This window comes from Peromyscus eremicus, chromosome 7 (assembly GCF_949786415.1).
Source record: "Peromyscus eremicus chromosome 7, PerEre_H2_v1, whole genome shotgun sequence".
Classification (NCBI taxonomy): domain Eukaryota; kingdom Metazoa; phylum Chordata; class Mammalia; order Rodentia; family Cricetidae; genus Peromyscus; species Peromyscus eremicus.
The window spans coordinates 65244400-65268040 of NC_081422.1; the positions used below are offsets into that span (position 1 = coordinate 65244400).

Genomic DNA, 23641 nt, shown 5'->3' on the forward strand with positions numbered 1-23641 from the left:
ACAGAATTGTCATTGTGGGGCCCCATCATCTTTTTGGAGACTTCAGAGATCACATTAAGTTCTTTAATTGCTCTGGGAAGGAGTTTCCTCTATGATGACAGGAAATGACTCAACCAAATTTGACATGGGAGCCTGCGAGAGGCCCCCCCCCCCAGGCATTTTCCGATGGCAAAGGGTTACTTTGTCTGTCCCTTGTTGATCTACATTCATTAGTCCAATGCCTGTCTTTGCCACATCTTCTGCATAATTCAGAAGGGAGGGGCATTCTGTTGAGATTATTTTTAGCAAAAATGTTTTTTCTAGAAATGCCCTGCTTATAGTCCCTGTTTAGGTAACCTTCTTTACTGCAGTTGAAACATTTGACATTTTGATTTTTCTTCAAACCTCTGGAAATCACCTCTCCTATCCAAGCATCATCATGGTCATGAAATTCAATATTGATTGTATCTCAGATCCATTCTTCTAAGGGTGCTATTTTCAAAAGCCAGAGATTCAATAATTATTTGTCTAGCTTCTGAATTTGGTATCATTCTATTTACTGCTGAAGACAATCTTTGTAAGAAATCAGTGAAGGTTTCTTTTGGGCCCTGCATAACTTTAGTAAATGACTCAGTTTTCTTTTCTTCAGTTCTGTCCCAAGCAGTCAAAGCTGCTGCGTGGCATAAAGCCAGGGTGTAGTCATCATATAAAGATTGCCTTTCTGCATTAGCATAATCTCCCTCTCCATACCTCTAGCCCTACTTCTTGTTCAATGGTCTTAGCCTCATCTTTCCACCAGGTCCTCCATTGTAATTGAGGACCAGCCTCCAAGACTGTTGTAACCAAATCTCTTCAGTTTTGAGGGGGTAATTCTATTACAAGTTGACCATGAGTTTAACATCTGCTTCACAAAAAGGTGAATGCATGCCATATGAGACTATCGCTCTTACACAACCTTGGGGATGTCTGTCATTTGGCAGTTCCTATAAGGTTACTGGATAAATTAAGATTGGCTGTTTGAAAGCCGTAGGCTGTTCCTCTCTAACCTTATAATTACAATGCTGAGATTGGTTCTCCTTTATTTTTTTTTATTTTTTTATTTTTTTTTTTGGGTTTTTCAAGACAGGGTTTCTCTGTGTAGCTTTGCGCCTTTCCTGGATCTCGCTCTGTAGACCAGGCTAGCCTCGAACTCACAGAGATCCGCCTGGCTCTGCCTCCCAAGTGCTGGGATTAAAGGCGTGCGCCACCACCGCCCGGCTTGGTTCTCCTTTAAATTCCTCTGTCTGGGTCTGAAAATCTCTATGATCTGCTTTAACAAATTTTTCTAAAACTTTTATCTTGGCACTTGACCAACTTTTTTAATGATAAAATAAAAATAATCAAATAATATTTATAGTTGACATTATGTAATTCCCATCTAAATTAGTTATCCTCTCTTTAATTGCTCCATTTTCAAACCATCTAGAGTATTATCAAACAGAGACCTAAAATGTTTCCTATTTTTTTAATGTGGGGAAAAAAATACCTCCCTTTTAACTAATTCTTCCCTTTAAGAATTCCCAATTGTCTCACCAAATTTGCTGACAATGATGATTCAGATGTGAGGCTGACTGCTTCTGTGTAGAACAGTAGAAGCCCGAGTGGGTTTCAATGCAGCTACCTAATGCGGTAGTAGCCAGAGAGAGCCCACAACCCACTGGGAGAGAAGTAGCCAAAGAGCCAGCCATCTGCATGGGGGAATGTGCAAAAGTGGCTAACTCCTGTGGTTTTAGAGTCCAAAACCTATGGAGTTTGCTGCATATAGGCTACAACAGAAACTTAGCTGGCAGGGTAGAGACTCTGTCTAGCTGTGTGGAGCTCTGGCCTGTGCCAGTAGCTGCAAAACCACAGGAAAGTTGCTTTTTTGTGACTTCATGCCCCAAAAGTTGGACACCAGGTGTAGCACAAATCCTAATTGATTGGATACTGTAATTCTTACTTAATAACTGTTTTTGTTTTACTGTATTAAGATTAAAGTCTTCCTTTTTAATTAGACAAAAAAGGGGAAATGCTGTGGGATAATGTTCTTGTAAATGACACTGTAAAGATGTGTCACTCAAATTGCTTTAATAAAACACTGATTGGCCAGTAGCTAGGCAGGAAGTATAGGTGGGTGACCAGACTAGGAGAATTCTGGGAAGAGGTAGGATGGGGTCAGGAGTCACCAGCCAGATGCAGAAGAATCAAGATGATAATGCCACACTGAGAAAATGTACCAAGCCATGTGGCTAAACATAGATAAGAATTATGGGTTAATTTAAGTGTAAGAGCTAGTTAGTAATAAGCCTGAGCTACCAGCCAAGCATTTGTAAATAATATTAAGCCTCTGAGTCAATTATTTGGGAAGTGGCTGCTGGGTATTTGGGAATAGGCAGGTAGGAGAGAAACTTCGGCCAACAGAACATATATATCCTGTGTCATCTTCTCTCACCTTTCAAATGGGATGAATTTCCTGCTTCAACCTACCTTACCTTGAAATCTTTTCTTAAAAAAATATTTTTATATGTATACATGTGTTGTCTGTGTATATATATATATACACACACACACACACACACACACACACATACATACATACATACATATATATGTATGTATATGTCTTTGTACACATGGGTGCTTTGAGTCTACAGAGCAAAAGGTGTCAGAACTCTTGGAACTGGAGTTTACAGATGGTTGTGAGCTACCATGTAGGTACTGAACCCAGGTCTTCTGCAAGAGCAGCAAGTGCTTTTAACTGCTACCATGGAATGCTCTGCAACCATTTAAAAACCTTAGGCTCCTCAGTGCTTAACTTACACTGGTATGCTGAGACATACATAATCGTTATACTCATAACAGGATGCAAAGTTTAAATTAAGATGTGATAAAGCCAAATATAGTCATAAGGAATATACCAAAATGTCAATAGTTGTGATCAGTAGATTATAATTAATTTTTTATATATTCTTAAATCTTTTTCTAAATTTTCTATGAATATTTGCTCCTTTCTTTCTCTGTTGCCACCCTCTTCTTCTATTTCTTTTTCTTTGATAAGTCCTCACTGGGTAGCCTAGGCTGACCTCAACCTTGTGATCTCACTGCCGCAGCCCCTTTAATGCAGGGATTAGAGTCTGTTCCACCAGATGTGTCTTAGGAACTTAGGAAGTAGTTTTTCTTGTTTTCTTTTCTAACTAAAGTTGTAGTATACTTGTGAAACTTTGCTCTTAATTTGCACTCTGAATCCTTTTGGCTTCCAGTCAAGATAGTCCTTTGTGTATATATCTGTGTTGGGGGAGTGGGGTCTTTTTACTTCTTTGTTTGCGAGTTTTGTCCCTGTATCTGAAGTGGCAAATAGTAAGCATCCTTGTTTACAACCTGTTTCTCCTTCTATAGCCATTGGTGAGATCTCTTATACCATTTCTGAATAAATAAGACTAGGCAGGTAGGTCACAATTTGCTGTTTTTAAGAATGTAACTTTCTGGCAAAGTTTCATCTGTATAGGTTTGAATATTTTAGTACTTTTATGTATAACTGGGTCCTCTAATATTTCTTTGAAAGGTAGCAAGTAATTCTATGGTCACATTAAGAACTATGTAGTTTTGGAATTTTTTTTCTTTCTGTTTCTAAATTTGAATGATGAAACTCTTGCTAGTACCATACTTAATCAGAAACCAAACTGAATTGTAAGGAGCAGAAATGTAAAGCAAGGTAATACTGTGTACAAAGCAAGTAGTTGCTAGAGGCTGGATCTGGGCTCAGGAGAAAAGTAGGGCAGTATCAGGAAGAGTAAGATGTGAATAGAGGTCTCTGATGAGGAAATATAAAATTGAAGTGACTTGTTATTTATTGTTCGTCTGTAGAGAGTGGGGTTGTTGGGTATTCAAACCAAGATTCAGCTAAATACAATTGCCATTTTAATACCTTACATTTTTGCCCCTTTTAATGATTAGTACCTTAATTACTTGAGGACATTGTATGTGAGGTTTGCTTCAGGTGTGTGAGTGTGATATTGAAAGTATTGTGTGTGTGTGGTACATGCAATTGAGTATGCACCTTTGTGTGTTCATGCAGAAGTCAGAGGAGGATGGTGGGTGTCTTCCTCAATCACTCTTTGTGTTAGTGCCTTAAGACAGCTCTCTCAGCTAGAAGCTTGCCATCTGGGCTAGACTGATCATCTAGTGAACTTCTGGTATCTGTTTCTATATTCCAGCAATGGGGTTGTTACAGATAAGCATGGCCATGTCTGGTTTTGTTTATTTTTTCTTAAAATTGTTATTGCATTTATCTGTGTGTGTGTGTGTGTGTGTGTGTGTGTGTGTGTGTGTGTGTGTGTGTGTGATTGTGTACCACAGCACATGAGTAGAAGTCAGAGGATAGCTACTTGCATTTGGGTCCTGGGGATCAATTTAAGTTGCCGTTTAGTGACAAGCACCTTTACCTCCTGAGCCATCTCCCTGTGCCTGACTTTTTTATGTCGGTCCTGGAGATTTGAACAGAGGTCTTCTTGCATGCACAGCAAGTGCTCTTACCCACCGAGGCATCAACCAAACCCTAGGTTATTTCAGTGCATGTGTACCAGGAAAGCAGGTGCTGCTGGGGTCTGCTGCTTCATTCCAGCTTCCTAAGTGTGTTTTCTTTGAGAAAATTCAAGCAGCTCTTCTGATGCCTCTAATACCTGGGTAAGTTACTGGAACCAAAACCACTTCTGTGCATGTGCTCATACGCAGAACTCTGTCTCCTATTTATTCTGTAAAGTAGTGTTTTGATCTCATGCCTTGAGTTCTTAATTTCATTTAAAAGTAAAACTTGTATTTCTGTCTCCAGTCAGCATTTTACTCAGCTGTCTTTTGCACTGACTCATAAGGAAGCTGCCCCTGCCTTGAGTTCTTACTCTCTGCCTTCCCCAGCACTGGTCTTGGGTTTTGTTTTCATCTCTGCTTTCCTGAACCAGTTTTAGCATGTAATTTATCATGTATTTTAATGAATGCTAAGTAATCCATATCATTGCTGCCAGCCTTAAAAGCTGTTTTTCAATAGTCTTTATGATGGTGTATGCTCAGTTCTAGTACCTAATTACAAAGTCTTAAGATAGTTTGTGTTTAGACCTTCAGTTTTCCTTCTGTGCTGCAACTGTGGCCCCTGACAGAGCAAGTAGTTATCCTAACTCACCATCCGAGGCAGTTGGTAGACCCTTCCTCAAGGAAAGTATGTGACTTCCACTGTTCTTCTGATGAGAAAGTTCCACTTAAGCAGATGACCTGGAAACCCTATTTTACTTCCTATTAATGTAACATCATGTTCTATTTGGCAGCATGATTCTGGAACAGAGTGCACACCAGGAGAGTCTAAGAACTTAGGACAAAAAGAAAATGGCAATTACATCATGTATGCAAGAGCAACGTCTGGGGACAAACTTAACAACAACAAGTTTTCACTCTGCAGTATTAGAAACATAAGCCAAGTGCTTGAGAAGAAGAGAAACAACTGCTTCGTTGGTATGTATGGTTCTCAATATTTTAGTTATTAACTTTTTTTCACACGCCATGGAATGCATGTGGAGGTCAGAAGACAACTTGCTGGAGTCAGTTCTCTCATTTCACCATGTGGGTTCTGAGAATTTAATCTAGCTTGTCAAGTGGAAGTGCCTTTCCCTTGATATTTAAACATTCAGAAAACTAGAAAGAATCTGCTCTAAGAACATCTTCCCCTGTGTTTTCCCATTAAGACTTTGCTGTATTTGCTTTATCAAATACTTAGGAGTTTGTTTGCCCCTTTGAAACTCAGTTGCAGGTGGCAGAGTAACTTACTTCTACATACTTTAGCTTATATCTCGTTAGTTAGAGTTCAGTGTTGTTGGAGGTTCTTCCCCCTCCCTCTCTTTCCTTCCTAGGTGAATTGTACACTCTGAATTATGTGTGTGTGTGTGTGTGTGTGTGTGTGTGTGTGTGTGTGTGTGTGTGACATTTGACTGTACATTGGACGTACTCACCACATACCTCCTCTCCTCCCTTTCCCTGTCTCTTCTTGTTCCACTATTCCCCTTGCTCTCCTAGGTAGTTTTGCTTCTGCTTTCTTGTTATATATGTGTACATGATTTTATGGATTGGTGTAAAAGCTAGGAACTAGAAATGAGAAGACAGCACAATCTTGTCTTTGTGACATTGGCTTAATTCACTTAATATGATTATCTCCAGTTGCATCTGTTTTCCTGCAGACAACAAAAAACTGTACCCCTCATGTCTGAAACCATCTCCATTGTGTATGTGCTGCATGGGTGTGATGGTGCACACCTTTAATCCCAGCAGTTGGGAGGCAGAGGCAGGTGGAAGGTTGTGAGTTCAAGGCCAGCCTGGTCTATATAAGCAGGCTCCAGGCCAGCCAGAGCTACCCAGCAAGATCCTGTCTCTAATTAACCAACAACAACAAAAAACAAAAACAAACAAACTAAAACCCGAAGTGTGTATATATGAAGTTTCTTCATCTATTCCCCTTGTTGGACACCCAGATTAGTTAGTTCCACAGTTTGGCTGTTGTGGATAGTGCTGCAGTCAACAGGGATGTGTTAAGTGCCCGTCTTAAGTGCACCATTTGGTGAATTTGGCAAATGGCAGTTAGCTATGTAAACCAAGCAGGTGTGAAGATCAGAACATTTCTGCCAGTCCAAAAAGTTCTTTATTCCACTTTACAGTCAGTCTCCTAGAAGCAGCTGCTGATTGTTTAACCAGAGATTGGTTAGCCTGTTTTAAGATTTCATACAAATGAAATTTATAGCTTTTTCCTTTTATGGAATTTTACTTTTAACTCCACATAGTATTTCAAGGTTCATCACAATGTTTTGTTCCTGTTGCCAAATAACAGTGTGTTACAGGGCTAAATCTAGTTCACTCCTTGTTTCTGTCAGTGGGCACAGAGGACTCATAGAGTGTATGTTCTTTTGTGTCCAGCTTGTTTTCCTTAGCATAAACTTTTCAAGGTTCACCCCTGTAATAACATGTACCACACTCCACTCCTTTTAAAGGGTAAACAATATTCCACTGTGTAAGCATACCAGATTTTGGTCTTACATTCAGCCGTATATCTCTCTTGTGACAATTATCACATTCCAAATATTCTACCTAGTCTTCAAGTTGTTTTGTGTATCCTCCTTTTCCACAAGATTATAAAATACTTGAATGCAAATATTGAGTCATGGTTACTTTTGTACATAAAGGGCATTCAAAGAAGGGTTGAGGAATTGAGGGAGACTTCCGGATAAGTCTGTCCTTTTGTTTTCAATACAGTTTTTAATGGCATAATTATAGATTCACATACAGTTACAATAAGTAGTCGATGCTCAGTACCTTCATCTTGTCTCTCCACTGGTAATATCCTGCAGGTTGATAGTATCTTCGGTGTGATGTTGTCATCAATGCACATTCCACACTCCTTACTCCTGTCTTCTCGATGTTTGTTTCTTTTTATATAATTTGATTACATGTGTAGTTTTATATCCCACCACCGGAGACAAGATCCAGAACAGTCCATCAGGACAGGTATACTGAGTATTATCTACTCATAACCACACCTATGTGTTCATAACCATACCTAGCTGTCTCTTGCTATTCCCTGCCCACCCCATTAATCTCTTTTCCATTTCTAAAATACTGTCCTTTTGATAATGTATAGATGGAATTGTACAGTGTATAACTTTTAGGGAATGCCTTTGTTCACTTAGAAGAATTTGCTAAATATCCAAATTTTATCAGTAGTTTGTCCATTCTGTTGCTACGAAGTATTCTTTGATATATAATGGTTTGTTATAAGCCAAAAACCTGGCTATTTGCAGGGTTTTGCTTTTATCAATTAAATATCTATAAAATTTATGTGTAAGTTTTGTATGAATATACATTTTTCATTCTTTTGCTAAACATCTAAAGTCTAGCTAGTAGATCATATAGTGATCACTTGTTTTGTTTTCTACAAAACTCCCAAACTGTTTTCCAGGGTGGCTGTACTATTTTACATTCTCATGATCTGGTTATGACTAGTCTCAATCTCATCAGAATCAGAATCTAGCATATGCACTATTTTTGGATCAAACCATTCTGGCAGGAGTAAGGCAATAGTTCCTTGTTTTATTTTTCATTCCTCTGGTGACAGTGATGAACTCCTTCACAGCTTATTAGCTGTTTATCTTTGTTGTAGAATATTATTTTAAGGTGTATTACTTTTGTTTATGTTGCATTTGTTTAACTCTGTGAAGCTGTGTTACTATGCCTGTGTAAAACACTTGATGGTCTAATAAAGAACTAAACGACCAATAGCAAGGCAGGAGAAAGGATAGGTTGGGCTGGCAGGCAGAGAGAATATAGAGAAGAAAAAAAATCTGGGAAGAAGAAAGAAGTAACCAGAGAAGGAGGAGGACTCCAGAGGCCAGCCACACAGCCAGCCACAGAGTAGGAGTGAAAGTAAGATTACAGAAGTAAGAAAAGAAAAAAGCCCTGAGGCAAAAGATAGACAGGGATAATGTAAGTTAAGGAAAGCTGGCAAGAAACAAGCCAAGCTATAGACTGAGGTTTCTTGGTCCTGCCTGGTCCCATCAGGGCAGCAGCCATTTTTATAAAATAATCACTCAGAGGCTTAATTATTAATTACAAACTGTTTGTTTATTTTTGCTTTTTATTTTGTTCATTGAGTTTTGAGATTGCTTTATATAATCACTGGTGATTTGTCAGATAACTTGGGGAGTTTTTTGGTTGTTTGCTGTAGCACACAATTGTAGCTAGAGTTTTCCTGCCTGGCCCACAGTCAGGACAAATCTCTCTCACCTGCCAGTCCCACAGCCGCTCAGACCCAACCAAGTAAACACAGAGACTTATATTGGTTACAAACTGTATGGCCGTGGCAGGCTTCTTGTTAACTGTTCTTACAGCTTAAATTAATCCATTTCTATAAATCTATACCTTGCCATGTGGCTCGTGGCTTACTGGCATCTTCACATGCTGTTTCTCATCGTGGCAGCTGGCAGTGTCTCTCTCACTCAGCCTTCCACTTCCCAGCTTTATTCTTCTCCTTGTACCACCTACACTTCCTGCCTAGCCAATGGCCAATCAGTGTTTTATTGACTAATCAGCAACACATTTGCCATACAGAACATCCCACAGCACACAATCTTCCTTATCTTCGTGTTCTGAGTGCTGGATTATAGGTGTGCACCCCTATGCTGGACTCAGATAATGGTTTACAGGTGTTTTCTCCCAGCCTGTGGTATATTTCTTTATCTTTGTCAGAGTCTCTGGCTGTTTCTTTTAAGGCTTTTCCCCCATAGGGTAGATTGACATTACATTGATGCTATTATTTGTTACTGTCATCGGGTGTTTTTCTGTCACTTACTTCTGTCAGTTCTTCATGTAGAAATACCTTTTAGATGATAAGAGTTTTCACAGTAAACTTTGAAGTTGATTATAAAAATGAATGTATAGATCGGTATGTATAGGAAGAAGATTGTGTGTCAGATACTGCACATGCATTTTCTGACATTTCTCTTTAATTACATGTCACATGAATTATAAAGTTATTACTAGCCTTTTAAAAGTCATTGTTTTACTTAGTGTGGATATTCCAGTTGTAGAGTCCAAAGAAATCATATGAGATCAGATAGTGGGCTGGAGTTTCAGTGACTGCTAAGATTTACTTTAATGAATTAAGAATAACTTGATAAATGTAAAGCCTATCTTCCTGGAGTGGTTTTCACTCATCTGTGCTGTAAGTGAGATTCTTGTGCTGGGCGTGGATTCCCTTCTATTTATTCAGTTCCCATTTTAAATTCCGAGTTGGTGCATTAGAAAGAGAAGACCCTAAGATTTAAGATCCAAGAACCTCTGGGCTTCATCTGTTTGATCGTATTGGGGTATTTGGCCTCTAGCAAGTCACAAGCCCCTTGGAAGTTAGTTTTGCTTACTAGAAAATGAAGGCATTTGATTCTTGTCCTTCCCAGCAAATGATAATGTCCTGAGGTGATTTTGTGATCTCACGAAGAGTAGCATTCCTAGTCTGATTTTTTTCCCCATCATTTGTTTTGATGGTGCTGGGGATTGAACCCACTGATCTAATTCTAAGCTTCAGTGAGAACTTTAGAAGTTAAAGAAAAATATTGAAATTATCCACCAATATTTTAGACTAGACTTTCTAACTCTAATTGTCTAAGATCTGTCCTTGTACTGTTAGGCTACTTGGGACTACAGAGAGCATATTAATGATTAATACATATTTCTTTTCTTAAGGAGCTTGGTCTAGCAAGAAAAAGAATAATGTATATTTAAAAGTTCTTATTGACAATATTATGATCACTTTTTAAAAATGAGTTATTCTATAGGATAAAATCATCCAACTTCCTTAACAAATAAATGATGTAAAAATAAAAAAAGACAGGATGAACCTATTCTATAGTAAAATAAGAGATACATCATCTAAAGCAACTATGGGGAAGGGGTGGAGTTAGGAGAGCCCTGTTTGGAACTTGATTTAGTGGCCAACTGTAAAGAAATAGCTCAGGAAATTTGAACATTGGTGATTAGATGCTTAGTTATTAAGCATCTTGCTGATTTTATTAGCTGTGATAATGATATATAGTTAGGTCTATAAAACATTTATCATTTAGACATGCAGCTCGAAGTATTTACAGAACAACATATTAGGTGTGAAGATTTCAAAATGCTACAGAATAAAAATGGTTGGGAATAAGACAAGAGAAGCATACATGGGAGGTCGTTGTGCTTATTTTCTTACTACTTTTATGTATGTTTGAAGTTTTCTCTAACAGACAGGTTTTCCTCTTTCGTCTGGTTGAGAAACACTAACTTTATTTGCATATGCATGACATACATATGTAGTCAGCAAAGCTCAACTGTGGTGTGGCCTAAATAGCAAGTTAGTAGTTCTGTAAAGAACATAAGAAGGACCCATGAAGTCAGTCCTTTCACTGAGCAGAAACAGAGGCCCCCAAAAGCAGTGATATGCTGAGGTTGCATTGTTGGTTAGTAGCACTGCCCTTACTAAAAAAAAAAAAAACAAAAAAAAAAACCCAAAAAAAAACAGGTCTCCTGATTTTCAGATTCTGTTTTTTGCCTTACTTGCTCATTGGAGTTTCCCTTTTCTTTTTGGTAAGGCTCTAAAGAGTTTGTGAATTTTATTTTATTTTTTTATGTTTATGGTGTTTTGCCTGCAAATATGTCTGCATTATATGTGAGCCTGATTCCTTTGGAGGCCAGAAGATGATGTCAGATTCCTTGGATCTTAAGTTATAGACAGTTGTGAGCTCCACTGGGTGCTGGGAACTGAAATCAGGTCCTCAGGAAGGGCAGCAAGTGCTCTTAAATAAATCACCAAGCCGTTTCTCCAGCCCTGAGTTGGTGAATTTTGAAGAAAATCAATGTGTGTATACAGTGCTCATCTTGTCCTGTTAACTTTCCTCAGAGTCTGGCCAACCTATATGTGGAAATGGGATGGTAGAGCAAGGTGAAGAATGTGACTGTGGCTACAGTGACCAGTGTAAGGATGAGTGCTGCTTCGATGCAAACCAGCCAGAGGGGAAGAAATGCAAGCTGAAGCCTGGGAAGCAGTGCAGGTACCTGCCTTGCCAACCCCCGTAATGCAGCATGCCTGCAGGGTCACCCACAGCAGTTAGGAGAGACTTACTGCTGATGTCACTGCAGGGTCACCCACAGCAGTTAGGGGACTTAATGCTGATGTCAAGAGGTCCATATGGCTATAGAAATTTGCCCTGCTTTGTTCTATTGTTATTTATTTTTCTGGAATGACAGTATTCTGTTGTTGACAATTAGAACAATTCATAATCTAGTGATTTGGGTATTGAAAAAAAGAATGTGAAAATGCTGCTCCTTAAAATACATACATTATCATTTAGTTCCTAACTTTGAAAATGTGGCTATCTTCTGTCCAAATAGAAACTTAACTTTAAAATATTTAGGTAAAATGGGGCATGTAGGCTTCTGTCACTTAGTGTCATGTAGTTAGTTTACGTAAACTTTTTAGATGGTTAGTCTATGTGTCCTAGTTCAATTTTAGTATAGAAATGTGTAAATTGACTAATACGTTATATAGCCATGGAAAAAACACTGAAAAGTTTCCTAGTCTTGAATTCACTTCACAAAAGGCTGAGTAAGAACGCTGACTGTAGTGTTTTTGACTGTGGAAACCAGATATTTAATCATCTTCTTACACTTGCTAGAATGTTCAAATAGAGTAGTTTGTTGCTAGTAATATTTGAAGTTGTGTTCCAGTAATGTGCTTAGCATTTAAGATGATGTGAAAATCAGGCCCATATCCAAGTGATTTACTTTATCTGACCATTTAACACTTCTCCTAGTCCAAGTCAAGGACCCTGCTGTACAGCACAGTGTGCATTCAAGTCAAAGTCCGAGAAATGTCGGGATGATTCTGACTGTGCAAAGGAAGGGATATGCAATGGCTTCACAGCCCTCTGCCCAGCGTCTGATCCCAAGCCCAACTTCACGGACTGTAACAGGCATACACAAGTGTGCATTAATGGGGTAAGCATTTGCTTTAAGATGTTTAAATTTTAATTTTATAGAGCATCCTTTTTCAGAATAATGGTCGACGCTGAAAGCTCTATAAGGTAACTACTCTGGGGCTCCTATTCAGTAATACCGCTCTGTTCCCCACAAAGCCACAAATGTATAAAATGACACAATTGCCTGGTGACACACAGTTAGCTCCTGACTCACCTTTCATCTTTGCAACTATCTGTCTTTGGTATTCACAAGAGTACAACTAGGCATGTGGTCTTATCTGTACTGCTTTTAAGTTGTATAAATTAATACTTCAGGAGCCTGAATAAAAGAACTCATCTGGTCATTTTTTCTGAGTGTGAAATCTTTTGAGCTTCATGGCTAAATGTCACTTTGTTCTGTATGAAGAAAACTTATTTTTTCTCTACTTATGGAGGAGCCATGATAACTAACACAAATGTGGAACTACTTCTTTCTCTGCTTTTGTTTAGGTTTTTTTTTTCTTCTTTAATTGCTTTAAAGGTTATACAACTTACTTTGATTTATTCTCACGTGTATTTATGTGATATTATTGGTTCTGATATCTGTGTTTGGGATCTGACCCAAGACCTTGCATGTGCTAGGCATTTGCTTGCCATGGAGGCATATCTCCAGCCTGTTGTTTATTACATTAAATATACCCACTTTATTATTTGACATCAGAAGCTTATACCTGCCTGTTACCATGGACTGCACAGATACTAAATAAAATGTGTCTTTCCCCCAGCAATGTGCAGGTTCTATCTGTGAGAAGTATGACTTGGAAGAGTGTACCTGTGCCAGCTCTGATGGCAAAGATGATAAGGAGTTATGCCATGTTTGTTGCATGAAGAAAAGTAAGGCTTTTCAATACCTCAGCTTGAGGTCTACTTCCAAAGTCCATTATTTGCCATTAATTTTTTTCAACCTTTGGGAATGAGGTTTATTAGGAGAAAGGACCTCAAGACCATGATTGAGCCTTTAGGTGGGAGAACATGAGAAAGGAACAGCAGTATCAGAAACAGCTTAGCAGAGCCTTAAAAGGAAAGAGGCTTCCTTTAAAACCTGCACAGGAGCCTTTTATAGCTTAAAGTAAGAGAGAGATTGGGGGGGGGGGGGGTGTGCCATGAGAGTGGTGGCAGGGGTGGGATGGGGGGGCAGAGAAGATGCCTGTCTTTAAGTTCCCCTTGGTAAACTGATACACAGTTTGTTGGACAGATACTTTCCAGCTAAGTTGGTTCTCTTGAGAAAAATTTAAATGTAGCATTGTATTATGGTCCTTACAACGTTGTTAAATGATGCATTAGACCAACTCTTGCCAGCTTTAGGTAATAATGTATGTAAACATAGCTCAATGGTTTTAAAGCCATTATAGGCATTAAGTCAAGATTTAATGTTTGTTTATATTTTTAACATTTAAGGTAAATGATTAATGATGTTACTCTGACAAACTAGTGTAGGTGTGTGTAATATGGGAATGAATTTAGGTAGTTCCGTCTTTCTTTTTGCTTTCTAAGACTGTCCCGCCAGGAATTCTGACTTCTGTGTTTGGCACTTCTTTTTCCAGTGGCCCCTTCAACTTGTGCCAGTACAGGATCTTTGCAGTGGAGCAAGCAATTCAGTGGTCGGACTATCACTCTGCAGCCGGGCTCTCCATGTAATGACTTCAGAGGCTACTGTGATGTTTTCATGCGGTGCAGATTAGTAGATGCTGATGGTCCTCTAGCTAGGCTGAAAAAAGCAATTTTTAGTCCTCAACTCTATGAAAACATTGCTGAGTGGATCGTAGTAAGTATAGTCTTCATTCATAAAAATCTTAACTTAAAATGTTCCATCTAGATTTTACTTGGGCAGTGGTCACCAATGTTGGAGGAAGAACACTTGCCTATTTGTACTAGAATTACTGTATGTATACGTTTTTAACTTTTAAATATTCCTGGTTCTTATTTCCTTCTGAAGTGATTGGGATCTCTCCCTGAGTGCCATTCAAAGCTCTGTTACAGGCAGTAGGAGTCACTCTGCTTCCCTCTGCTGCTTACATTGTCTTTTACAGGTGACTTCTTCTGGTAGTACATATATTAGTATTGTCACTGGGCTTTTTGGGAAAGTGCTACTTGGTTTATGTATTTCTCTCTTGTTTTAGTATAACAGGTACACCCATATACATATATTTATTTATGTACTTTATGTATATGGGTGTTTTGTCTGCATGTACATTCACACATCAGAAGAAGGCATTGGATCCCAAGGGACTACTGTTATAGATGGTTGTGAGCCACTGTGTGGGTGCTGGGAATTGAACTCAGGACCTCTGGAAAAGCAGCCAGTGCTCTTAACTGCTGAGCCATCCCTCCAGCACCAACTGTGATTTTCTTAAAGGACTACTGAGATTAACCTAAATGTTCATGCTTTCCAAGTGATTTGTGTAGGAGACTTACTTGCAAGTGGTTATGTTTAAGAATGTGCTGTACCTAAAATGGGATAGTTTGCTTTGCAAATTGACTTAGAACTCAGACTCTCCCTTTTCCAAGTTATTACTTTTTTAATTTTTTTAAAAGTAGGTTTACTGAAAGGCCCCTTTCTGTGAATTAACAATGAGAATGCTTATCTTATGTTCTGGAATAGATTAATCAGACACTTCTGAATTTATACAGGTTTGCTGCACATGAGTGAGGGTAACAGGTGTCGTTTATTGTAAAATGTCAGCATTGATATAGCATCCTCAGTTAGCACCACCCACAATGCCTGGAGTGTAGGCTTTGGATACTTTAGTGAGCATTGGCCAGGTCAAGCAATAAGACAGTAAATGCTGAGTTTGTTTTACATTGTTTGTCTCATTTGATTTTGTGCACCGTTTCCTTGTATAACAAGGTTTATTTGGAGCAAGGATAGTTTGTGTCTTGGCATCTTACCAGTCAGGACAATATTTTTCTGTTTGGTAATGTATGCTGTTAGAGTGTTCTGCTGTAAGAGACTGTACAAGAGGTGAAGGGCTACCTTAACTATGTCTTTTCTAGTGCTACCTAGTGTCCTTTTGTTTCCTTGATGTACTTTATGACCCCTTTTCTCCTCATGCAGTTCTGTAGAGTAGGAAGAACCTTAACACTTCAATATTTTATGGCTACTGTTGCCATGGAAATATTTTTTGTTGTTGTTGTTTCTTTGTGGAGAGTTGTTTTGACAGCCGTGTCTAGGTTTTTCCAGAATATGCTCCATATCTTTGTTGGGTTTGTTTAGGAGGCATTGGTAAACACTCCATAGCTTTAGCAGGCATCATGTAGTTCTTGAGAAGACTGAGAGCACTCACCATGAAATATGTTGAGATCTTGGGCCATTATTTCCTGTTCTTTAAGTGGGAGTTAAGGGTTAAGAACATTAGTAATTCTTTTCCAGTTTCTCATATAGTTGATGAGGTCTTGTTTCTCTTTTCATCTTTTGGTTAGGTTTGATATTGCAGAAAACCATTTTTTTTTACCTTTTTTTCAGATTTATCATTATGTGCCTCTTTCCTTTCATTCCCTGCAATGTTGTGACTTTTTATTTAAGTTTACCAAAAGTTTGTGTTTCAGTTATTCTTTTGATAAGAATTAACATTCCTTATACTCCTTCTTACTATGGTGTTAGGTCTTTAATCCCTGGGCTCAAGGGTTCCCTCTACCCTTAGCCTCTGAGTAGCTGGGCTCCAAGTACACACCCTCAATTTTTTGAGTCAAATCTTGTATCATAGCCCTAAACTGGTGCTTGCTATGTAGCCCAAGCTGAGCTCCAACTAACAGCAATCCTACCTCAACCTCCAAAATGCACTGTCTCGTTTTTTAATCAGTTTCTACTCTCATATTTTGCTCTAATTTTATGAATTTAAATACTAAGTATCTGGTATTCTTTTTGAGTGGGAGATTTAGAGCAGTGGTTCCCAAGTGAATCACAGACTACAGTTGCTCTCAGCTTGATTGTCCAGTTCCTCTGAGAAAACTGGAGGCTGGTGAGATTGGGAGAAGTCCTGGAATGCAGACATCTTTTTAGCTTTGTTTTCGAAACAACCATAGGAACATTTACTCATGGAAGGGTTACAAACCTAGGATGTCCTTAGACGTTACTTGGTGAACATGGTCCAAGAGCACCACAGACAGTTGTGAACTGCCATAGGAGAGCTGAGAATTGAACCTGGGTCCTCTGGACAAACAACCATCCTCTTTCCCTTTCCTATTCCCTTTTCTTTAATATTTTTGGGGTGGAAAGTGGGGAAAGGATTGAGTCAGGATCTCATTTGGCCCAGGCCAGCCTCAGTTAGTATTAGCTGAGACTAACCCTGAATGAACTCCAGATCCTCCTGCCTTCATTTCCCAGTTGCTAGGATCATAGACATGTGCCAGCATGTCTGGCCTCCCTCTCCTTTCATTACTTTTTATTTTCATATCTTACATGTTTGAGTGTTCTGCCTGCTTGTATACTTGTGTACCATGTGTGTTCCTGGTACCTGCAAGAGCCAGAAGACAGTGTCATATTCCCTGGCACTGGAGTTACAATGATTGTGAACTGCCATGTTGGTGCTGGGAATTAAACCTAGATCCTTGAAGAGCAGCCAGTGCTCTTAACCACTGAGCTATCTCTTTATCACCTTTACATTTAAAAAAAAAAAAAAAAGTGCATGTGTAAGTGGAGGTCAGAGGACAACTTTCTGGAATCCATTCTTTCCTTCCATTATGTAGGTTCTTTTCTTTGAACAGTTTGTTCCTAAAGTCATTGGGTGAGTCTAAGCAAGGTAGAAATCCACATCAGGTATGAAGAGCTGCAGTACCACAGAGATGGCTGGCTAATAGAGCCTTAACTGGTTGGGAGGGTGTGGGAAGAGCATGATGTGGGATGACATAGCCCAAACATTGTGAGCGTCCTCTGCCCTGCGTGGAAGGTGCGTGCCATGTTAGTGTTCAAGTGGAGTGAGTGGGGTGTAGAGAGTAGTAGAAAGACAAAGCACAGTGAGAGGCCTCTGTCCTGTATAGAGGCAAGTGTCATGCCAGTGTGCATGTAGGATGGGGAGGGGTCTTCCTAGGAGGAGAACCTGGATTCTACAGAGACATGGGTGGTCCAGGTCTCAGATATCGAAAGAACAAGATAAACCTGGAAATTTTTGTTGCCTGAGAAAGTAAGTGCTTAAAGAATGAGATGGGGAAGGTGTCAAAAACTCCATGGTAATAATAGTATTGGATTATAATCCATTGTATAGGATAGGAAACCCCAACAGAACAAGTAAGTAAATGATAGTTGGTAAAGAACAGAATATTTACATAGTTCCAAATTATATCTCTACAAAATAGTCATTGATTTCACAAGGGAAAAAAAAAATCTCATTGGATAATATCTGGTGGATAGTATCTCAGTCAAGTAATCAAGGTTAATTAGCATCATAGTAATGAAATCAGAGTCATGTCCATCCTGACAGGATGTGAGAAAAGAGTACAACATCCCTTCTGTGACACTCTTAACAGATGCATGACCTGAATCTGATCATAAGAAACACTGGAAAATTCAAAATTGGTTGTTACCATCCTGTACTTAACAACTGCCCTGAAAATTTCAAGTGTCTATTTATTTTGTGTGTGGGGGTATTTTGCCTGCATGTATTTGTGTGCATCACATGCATATCTTTTTCCCTGTGGAGGCTGGAAGAGAGCATAGGATCCTCTGTTGCTGGAATTACAGATCATTATGAACTGCCATGTTGGTGTTGGCAATCAAACCCAGATCCTTTGTAAGTGCAGCAAGTTCTCTTATCCATGGAGCCATCTCTCCAGTCCCAAAAGTGTCAAAGTCTTAAAGGTCAGAAGGGACCTGTGGGATCCTTCCAGCCTGAAGGACAGCAGAGGGGAACAGACAGCAAAGCTTGCATGGGTCTGTGATGACCATGGCCTGACTATCTAGGAAAATACTCTTGTATTGTAGGAGTATGTATGTATCTGTGTGTCTGTGTCTGTCTGTCTGTCTGTCTGTCTGTCTGTTCATCTGTCTGTCGGTCTGCTTTGGGAATTGCATGTGTACATGTATATGTGACACACAGTTGGATGTTGGATGTTGCTTCCCACCTTTTTTTGTTGTTGATATAGGATCTCTCACTTGTAGCTTTCTGATTGGCTAAACTGGCTGGTCAGCAAGCCTCAGAGATCCACTTGTCTCTGTTCCCCAGTGCTGGGATTATTCACACCTGGCTTTTTACATGAGTTCTGAGGATCTGAACTTGGGGCCTCATCTTGGTGGCAAGGCAAGCCGATCGAGTGCCAGTTGAGCTCCTTGTTATGGGACTTTCATGCTAACGTGCTCAGGGGAATAATGTGGTACATGCACCTGGCTCTGGGTCAGATTTTTGAAAGTTGCACAGTGCTTGCAACTTTTCATTAAGTTAGAGATTCTTTCAAAGTGAAACAAAAGTTGCTTTAATGTGAGAGAGCTTATGCATGCATAAAAAGTGGCTGGAGGTGTTTTGGCATAGCATGTATTTTTATTTTAGGATCTGAGTAAATAGTACAGAGGTAATAAGTTGTGTAAAGCCTCAGATGATAGAGGCATTTTGAATGTTTGTTTTGCCAGAAATAATTAGTAGTAATTGCATAAGTGTTATAATAATTTGTATTAAAGCCAATGTGGATATTCAGAATTTGGAAGCTGTAAACACTACATATGATGGTTGTTAGTATCTGCTGTCTTAAAATAGTTTAATTCTGTTCCTGTCTAGGCTCACTGGTGGGCAGTACTGCTTATGGGAATTGCCCTGATCATGTTAATGGCTGGATTTATCAAGATTTGCAGTGTTCACACTCCAAGTAGTAATCCAAAGTTGCCTCCTCCTAAACCACTTCCAGGTAAGGTGCTGAGCAATGGATGCTGCTGTGAGCAGAGGTGGAGCTTCCAGGCAAGGAGGATGCAGCACCCACAGGCTTTAGTAACTGAGTTTATGGAGCTTTGTTCTGGACAAATTGCCTGATAAATGATTCACTGGCTGTATATTTGTTTGTCAGTCCAGTCTAGTTACTGACTACCGGGGTAATGCTGATCTGTCCTGAGTGTCAAGAAACTTTTAGAATAACATTTTGATGTTTGGTTGGACTCGCCACCCCTTGTTTTGTCTCAGTCTGTTACCATACCTTGTTTGTGTTATGGTAGTTAAGGTGCTTTCAAATTATTGGTTTTTCCATCTGAGTAGTAAATGGCTCTGATAACTATTTGTAATGTCTGTGTTCTTGAAATAGTTTATGGCTCGTGGCATCGAGCCATAAACTATTTCTTCCTGAATGAGGCTTCCTGAGAAGTACAAATCTGTCTGTAGGGCAGTCTTGGTGTAGCAGCTTCAGATGTTAAGAACCTATCACATAGTCTACACCTTTACCCTCGGGAGGATACCACCACTGGGATAAATCAAGTCTGGGCATTTGAAGAAGACAAGAGAGGAAGCAACTTCTCTGTGTTACACATTAGTCATTCTTAATAGTCCCTCCCTTCCCCTCTCCGAAGTATAATGTGACTAGTCGTTACAGATGTGAGGAAGACATTGCCTAAGACAGTATCAAGGATCCAGGGTTAGATGCTGGCATCTCCTTCTTAGGAGAGCCTTAAAGTAGTTAGTTCTGCTTTGTGTTTTCCTTTTGTTCCTGTGTCGGGACAGGAGAGCCCAGACGTCATGGCGGGGGTAAGAGGACCTTTGATTTGATAAACTTGTTTTCTTAGTTTCCAGAGTCAGAACTCAGGCACTTGTGTCAGTTTTTAACTGTTTACAAGAGCTACAGGACACTTTTTAGGCACAGTTACCATGATGTTCTCCTTCAGTGGAACAGATATTTGACTTGTGTGTTGACATCTCTGAAAACTGCCATTTGTTAAACCTTCATAAAAAGTGCTAAGCACTTACTACAGGAACAGTCTTAAAGTTTTCACAGCAGACTGGATGAGTTAGTTGCCATCCTGCTGTGCAGACAGGCCTCAAGTGTCTGTCTCAGACCTATATTAATTTAGACGAATCAGTCAAATTCTTAAGGCTGTCCAGTACTTGAAATGTGACTCATCTCCACTGAGATATGCTGTTAAACATTAAATGTGAATCAGACTTAAAGACAACATAAAATGGTGAAATATTTTAGTAATTTTTTATATTGAGTAAATGTTAAAGTTGAATTGGTCTAAATGAAATAAGTATTAAAATTATTATTTATTATTATTATTTTTATTATGGCCATCAGAAAATTGAAAACTATGTTACAGGGCACATACTTCTGCTGATCAGTCACAAAGAATCACTTTTCTTGGTGAGAGAGCACTTTTCTTTTGAAGATTAGGAGGTGATGCACAATAAGCTGTTTTGCTTTTCGTTTCAGGCACTTTAAAGAGGAGGAGACCGCCGCAACCCATTCAGCAGCCCCCGCGTCAGAGGCCCCGGGAGAGTTATCAAATGGGACACATGCGACGCTAACTGCAGCTTTTGCCTTGGTTCTTCCTAGTGCCTACAGTGGGAAAACTTCACTCCAAAGAGAAACCTGTTAAGTCATCATCTCCAGACGAAACCCTCACAGTTCATAGTTGAAGAAAAAATGGCAAGAGATCATGTCCTCGTACCAGGTGGAATTACTTAAAATTTAAAGCCTGAAAATTCCAATTTAGGGGGGTGGGGTAGATGGAAAAGGAACCCAATTTTCTTATGGACAGATATTTTTAACCTAATGGCACAAAGTCTTAGAATATTATGATGTGCCCCGTGTTTTCTTCGTTGCTGCATTTTCTTCACTTGCAGACAGACTTGGCTCTCGATGAACTTTTATCACAAATTGAAATATATTTTTTTCAACTGCCAATCAAGGCTGGGAGGCTCGACCACCTCAACATTGGATACATCACTTGCCAATGTACATACCTTGTTATATGCAGACATGTATTTCTTACGTACACTGTACTTCTCTGTGCAATTGTAAACAGAAATTGCAATATGGATGTTTCTTTGTATTATAAATTTTTCCCGCTCTTAATGAAAAATTACTGTTTAATTGACATACTCAGGATAACAGAGAATGGTGGTGTTCAGTGGTCCAGGATTCTGTAATGCTTCACATAGGCAGTTTTGAAATGAGAATCATTTTCCTTTTCTTACAGTGGAGTTGGTTTTTACATACATCTTTTTCCTTGTCACATGGCTGCTGTGAGCAGGAGAGGCTGCGCTGAAGAGAGCAGCTGATCGGAGTGCAAACTGGACAGCAACAGCCTTTGGCTTCAGAGTCAGTTCTTTATGTAAATGTCTGGTTTCTGCTTAGAATTTTACACTTCCTAGTTCAATTCCCTTTTTAAACTGCTAGGTGAAATTTGTTCATGCCTTGGTAGGAATTATGTCAGAAATGATGATTTTCATTTGTAGCCTGCTTATTCCTTTGTGTATTCCATATACTTAAAGTCTGCTAATTCTGTTTTTATCTGATATGGAAAAGAAAATCAATGTCTTCATTGAAATATTTGGACAGGTCTTTGGCACACCATCTGATCATTGGTAACCACTAGAGATGAGTAATTTGCTCGGCAGGTAGTTGAAGTTGTAGATAGGCCTTCTGACATGGTTTCCAACCCTTAAGCCATCTTAACAACAATGAAGGTAGACAGCACAGTGTCCATTACAAACTTTTTTTTTAAGCAGATATAAATAATTGGCATTTTAAAGAAAGAGAAAGCAAAAGCATTTAATGTATTAACAGGCTTATCGCTATGCAGAAAATGGAGGGGGCATTAAAAAAATGTAAGCTTGTGACATATTCATTGCTTCTGTTTTCCAGCTACATCACGTAAATTAGAAGTCAACAGTAGTGACTTTCCTGGCTTTACATAGGAGGCAAATGTAGGGAAGGTTGACAAGATGACTGTGTTTGGCTTTCTTTTTCTTTTCTTTTCTTTTTTTTTTTTTTCCTTTTTTTTTTTCTTAAGAGTCTAAGGTTTACACAATCACTCATAATGTGACGCGAGCCAGCAAGGCCAAAAACGCTAGAGAAACAATGGGATCTCTCCTTGTAAACTTGTACAGTATGTGGTGACTTTTTTCAAAACAGCTTTTTGTACATGATTTAGAGACAAATTTTGTACATGAAACCCCAGATAGACTATAAATAATTCTAACCCAACAAGTAGGTAGCTGTGTATGACACTGCTTTAAATCATTCAAATGCCTTTGTTTTTGGACTGTGCAAAGGTTGGAAGTGGGTTTGCATTTCTAAAATGGTGACTTTTATTCTGCAAGAGTTCTTAGTAACTTCTTGGGTGTGGTAGACTTTGGAACATGTACATTTTTTGCTTGTAATGTTATCCTGTGGTAGGGTTTTGGCAGTTACACACTGCCCTGTTTTATTTTGAGTCTAAGTTAAATGTTTTCTGAAGAGATACATGCACTGAACTGTTTCCACTGCAAATCAAGATGTGGTAAAAATGAAAGGATCAGGACCAGTGAGATCTAATACTACTGTCAGTTTAATGTCCACTGTGTTTTATACAGTATCTTTTTTTGTTCACTTTGGAAATTTTTACTAAAACCTGCAAAAAATAAAGTATTGTGCAAAGATGTAAGGTTTTTTGAAACTTGAAATGCATTAATAAATAGACTTGATGAAATCAAATTGACGGGTCTGTGCTCTTTGAACTTTGAGAACCGTCAGAGGCAGCTGCCCTACTAAATGAAAGGCTACTCAGCAGAACGATATCTCCACATGCAAGTGCAAGCATCCTTGCTCACTGTGTGATGCCACAATGAACAGCCCAATTGGGTATCATTGTCTTATACACAATTAAAAAATCACTCAGCAGCGCTGCTTTTCACTGTTCATAGTCAATGTTCAGGACTTGTCTTAATAAAGAGCTGAGCGTAACTGGAAACTTGCAGTCTTCTTTCTATTTCCAAAGTTCTGAGTGCTAAATGCCTTATTAATGTCTAATTTATCTGGGTGTGGTAGTGCACATCCATGATCTCAGTTTTGCAGAGGCTAAGGTAGGAGGATTTGAGGAGTTAAAGGCCAACCTGGGCTATATGCAAGATTCTGTCTCTAAACAATCCTGGGTAGACTAATTGCCTAGCATGCACATG

The 23641-nt window shown here is 39.1% G+C and overlaps 1 protein-coding gene across 1 annotated transcript in view; it reads left to right on the plus strand.

Annotated features, from left to right (window-relative positions):
- Adam10 (ADAM metallopeptidase domain 10) overlaps positions 1 to 23177 on the plus strand; it is a 110813-nt gene extending 87636 nt beyond the window's left edge. The window contains exons 10-16 of the mRNA XM_059268205.1: positions 5313 to 5496; positions 11456 to 11606; positions 12369 to 12552; positions 13298 to 13406; positions 14117 to 14337; positions 19277 to 19403; positions 20910 to 23177. Coding sequence (XP_059124188.1) covers positions 5313 to 5496; positions 11456 to 11606; positions 12369 to 12552; positions 13298 to 13406; positions 14117 to 14337; positions 19277 to 19403; positions 20910 to 21004 — 1071 coding nt within the window. The 3' untranslated portion in view covers positions 21005 to 23177. The remainder of the gene's footprint in view (positions 1 to 5312; positions 5497 to 11455; positions 11607 to 12368; positions 12553 to 13297; positions 13407 to 14116; positions 14338 to 19276; positions 19404 to 20909) is intronic.
- Positions 23178 to 23641: the final 464 nt, after the last annotated feature.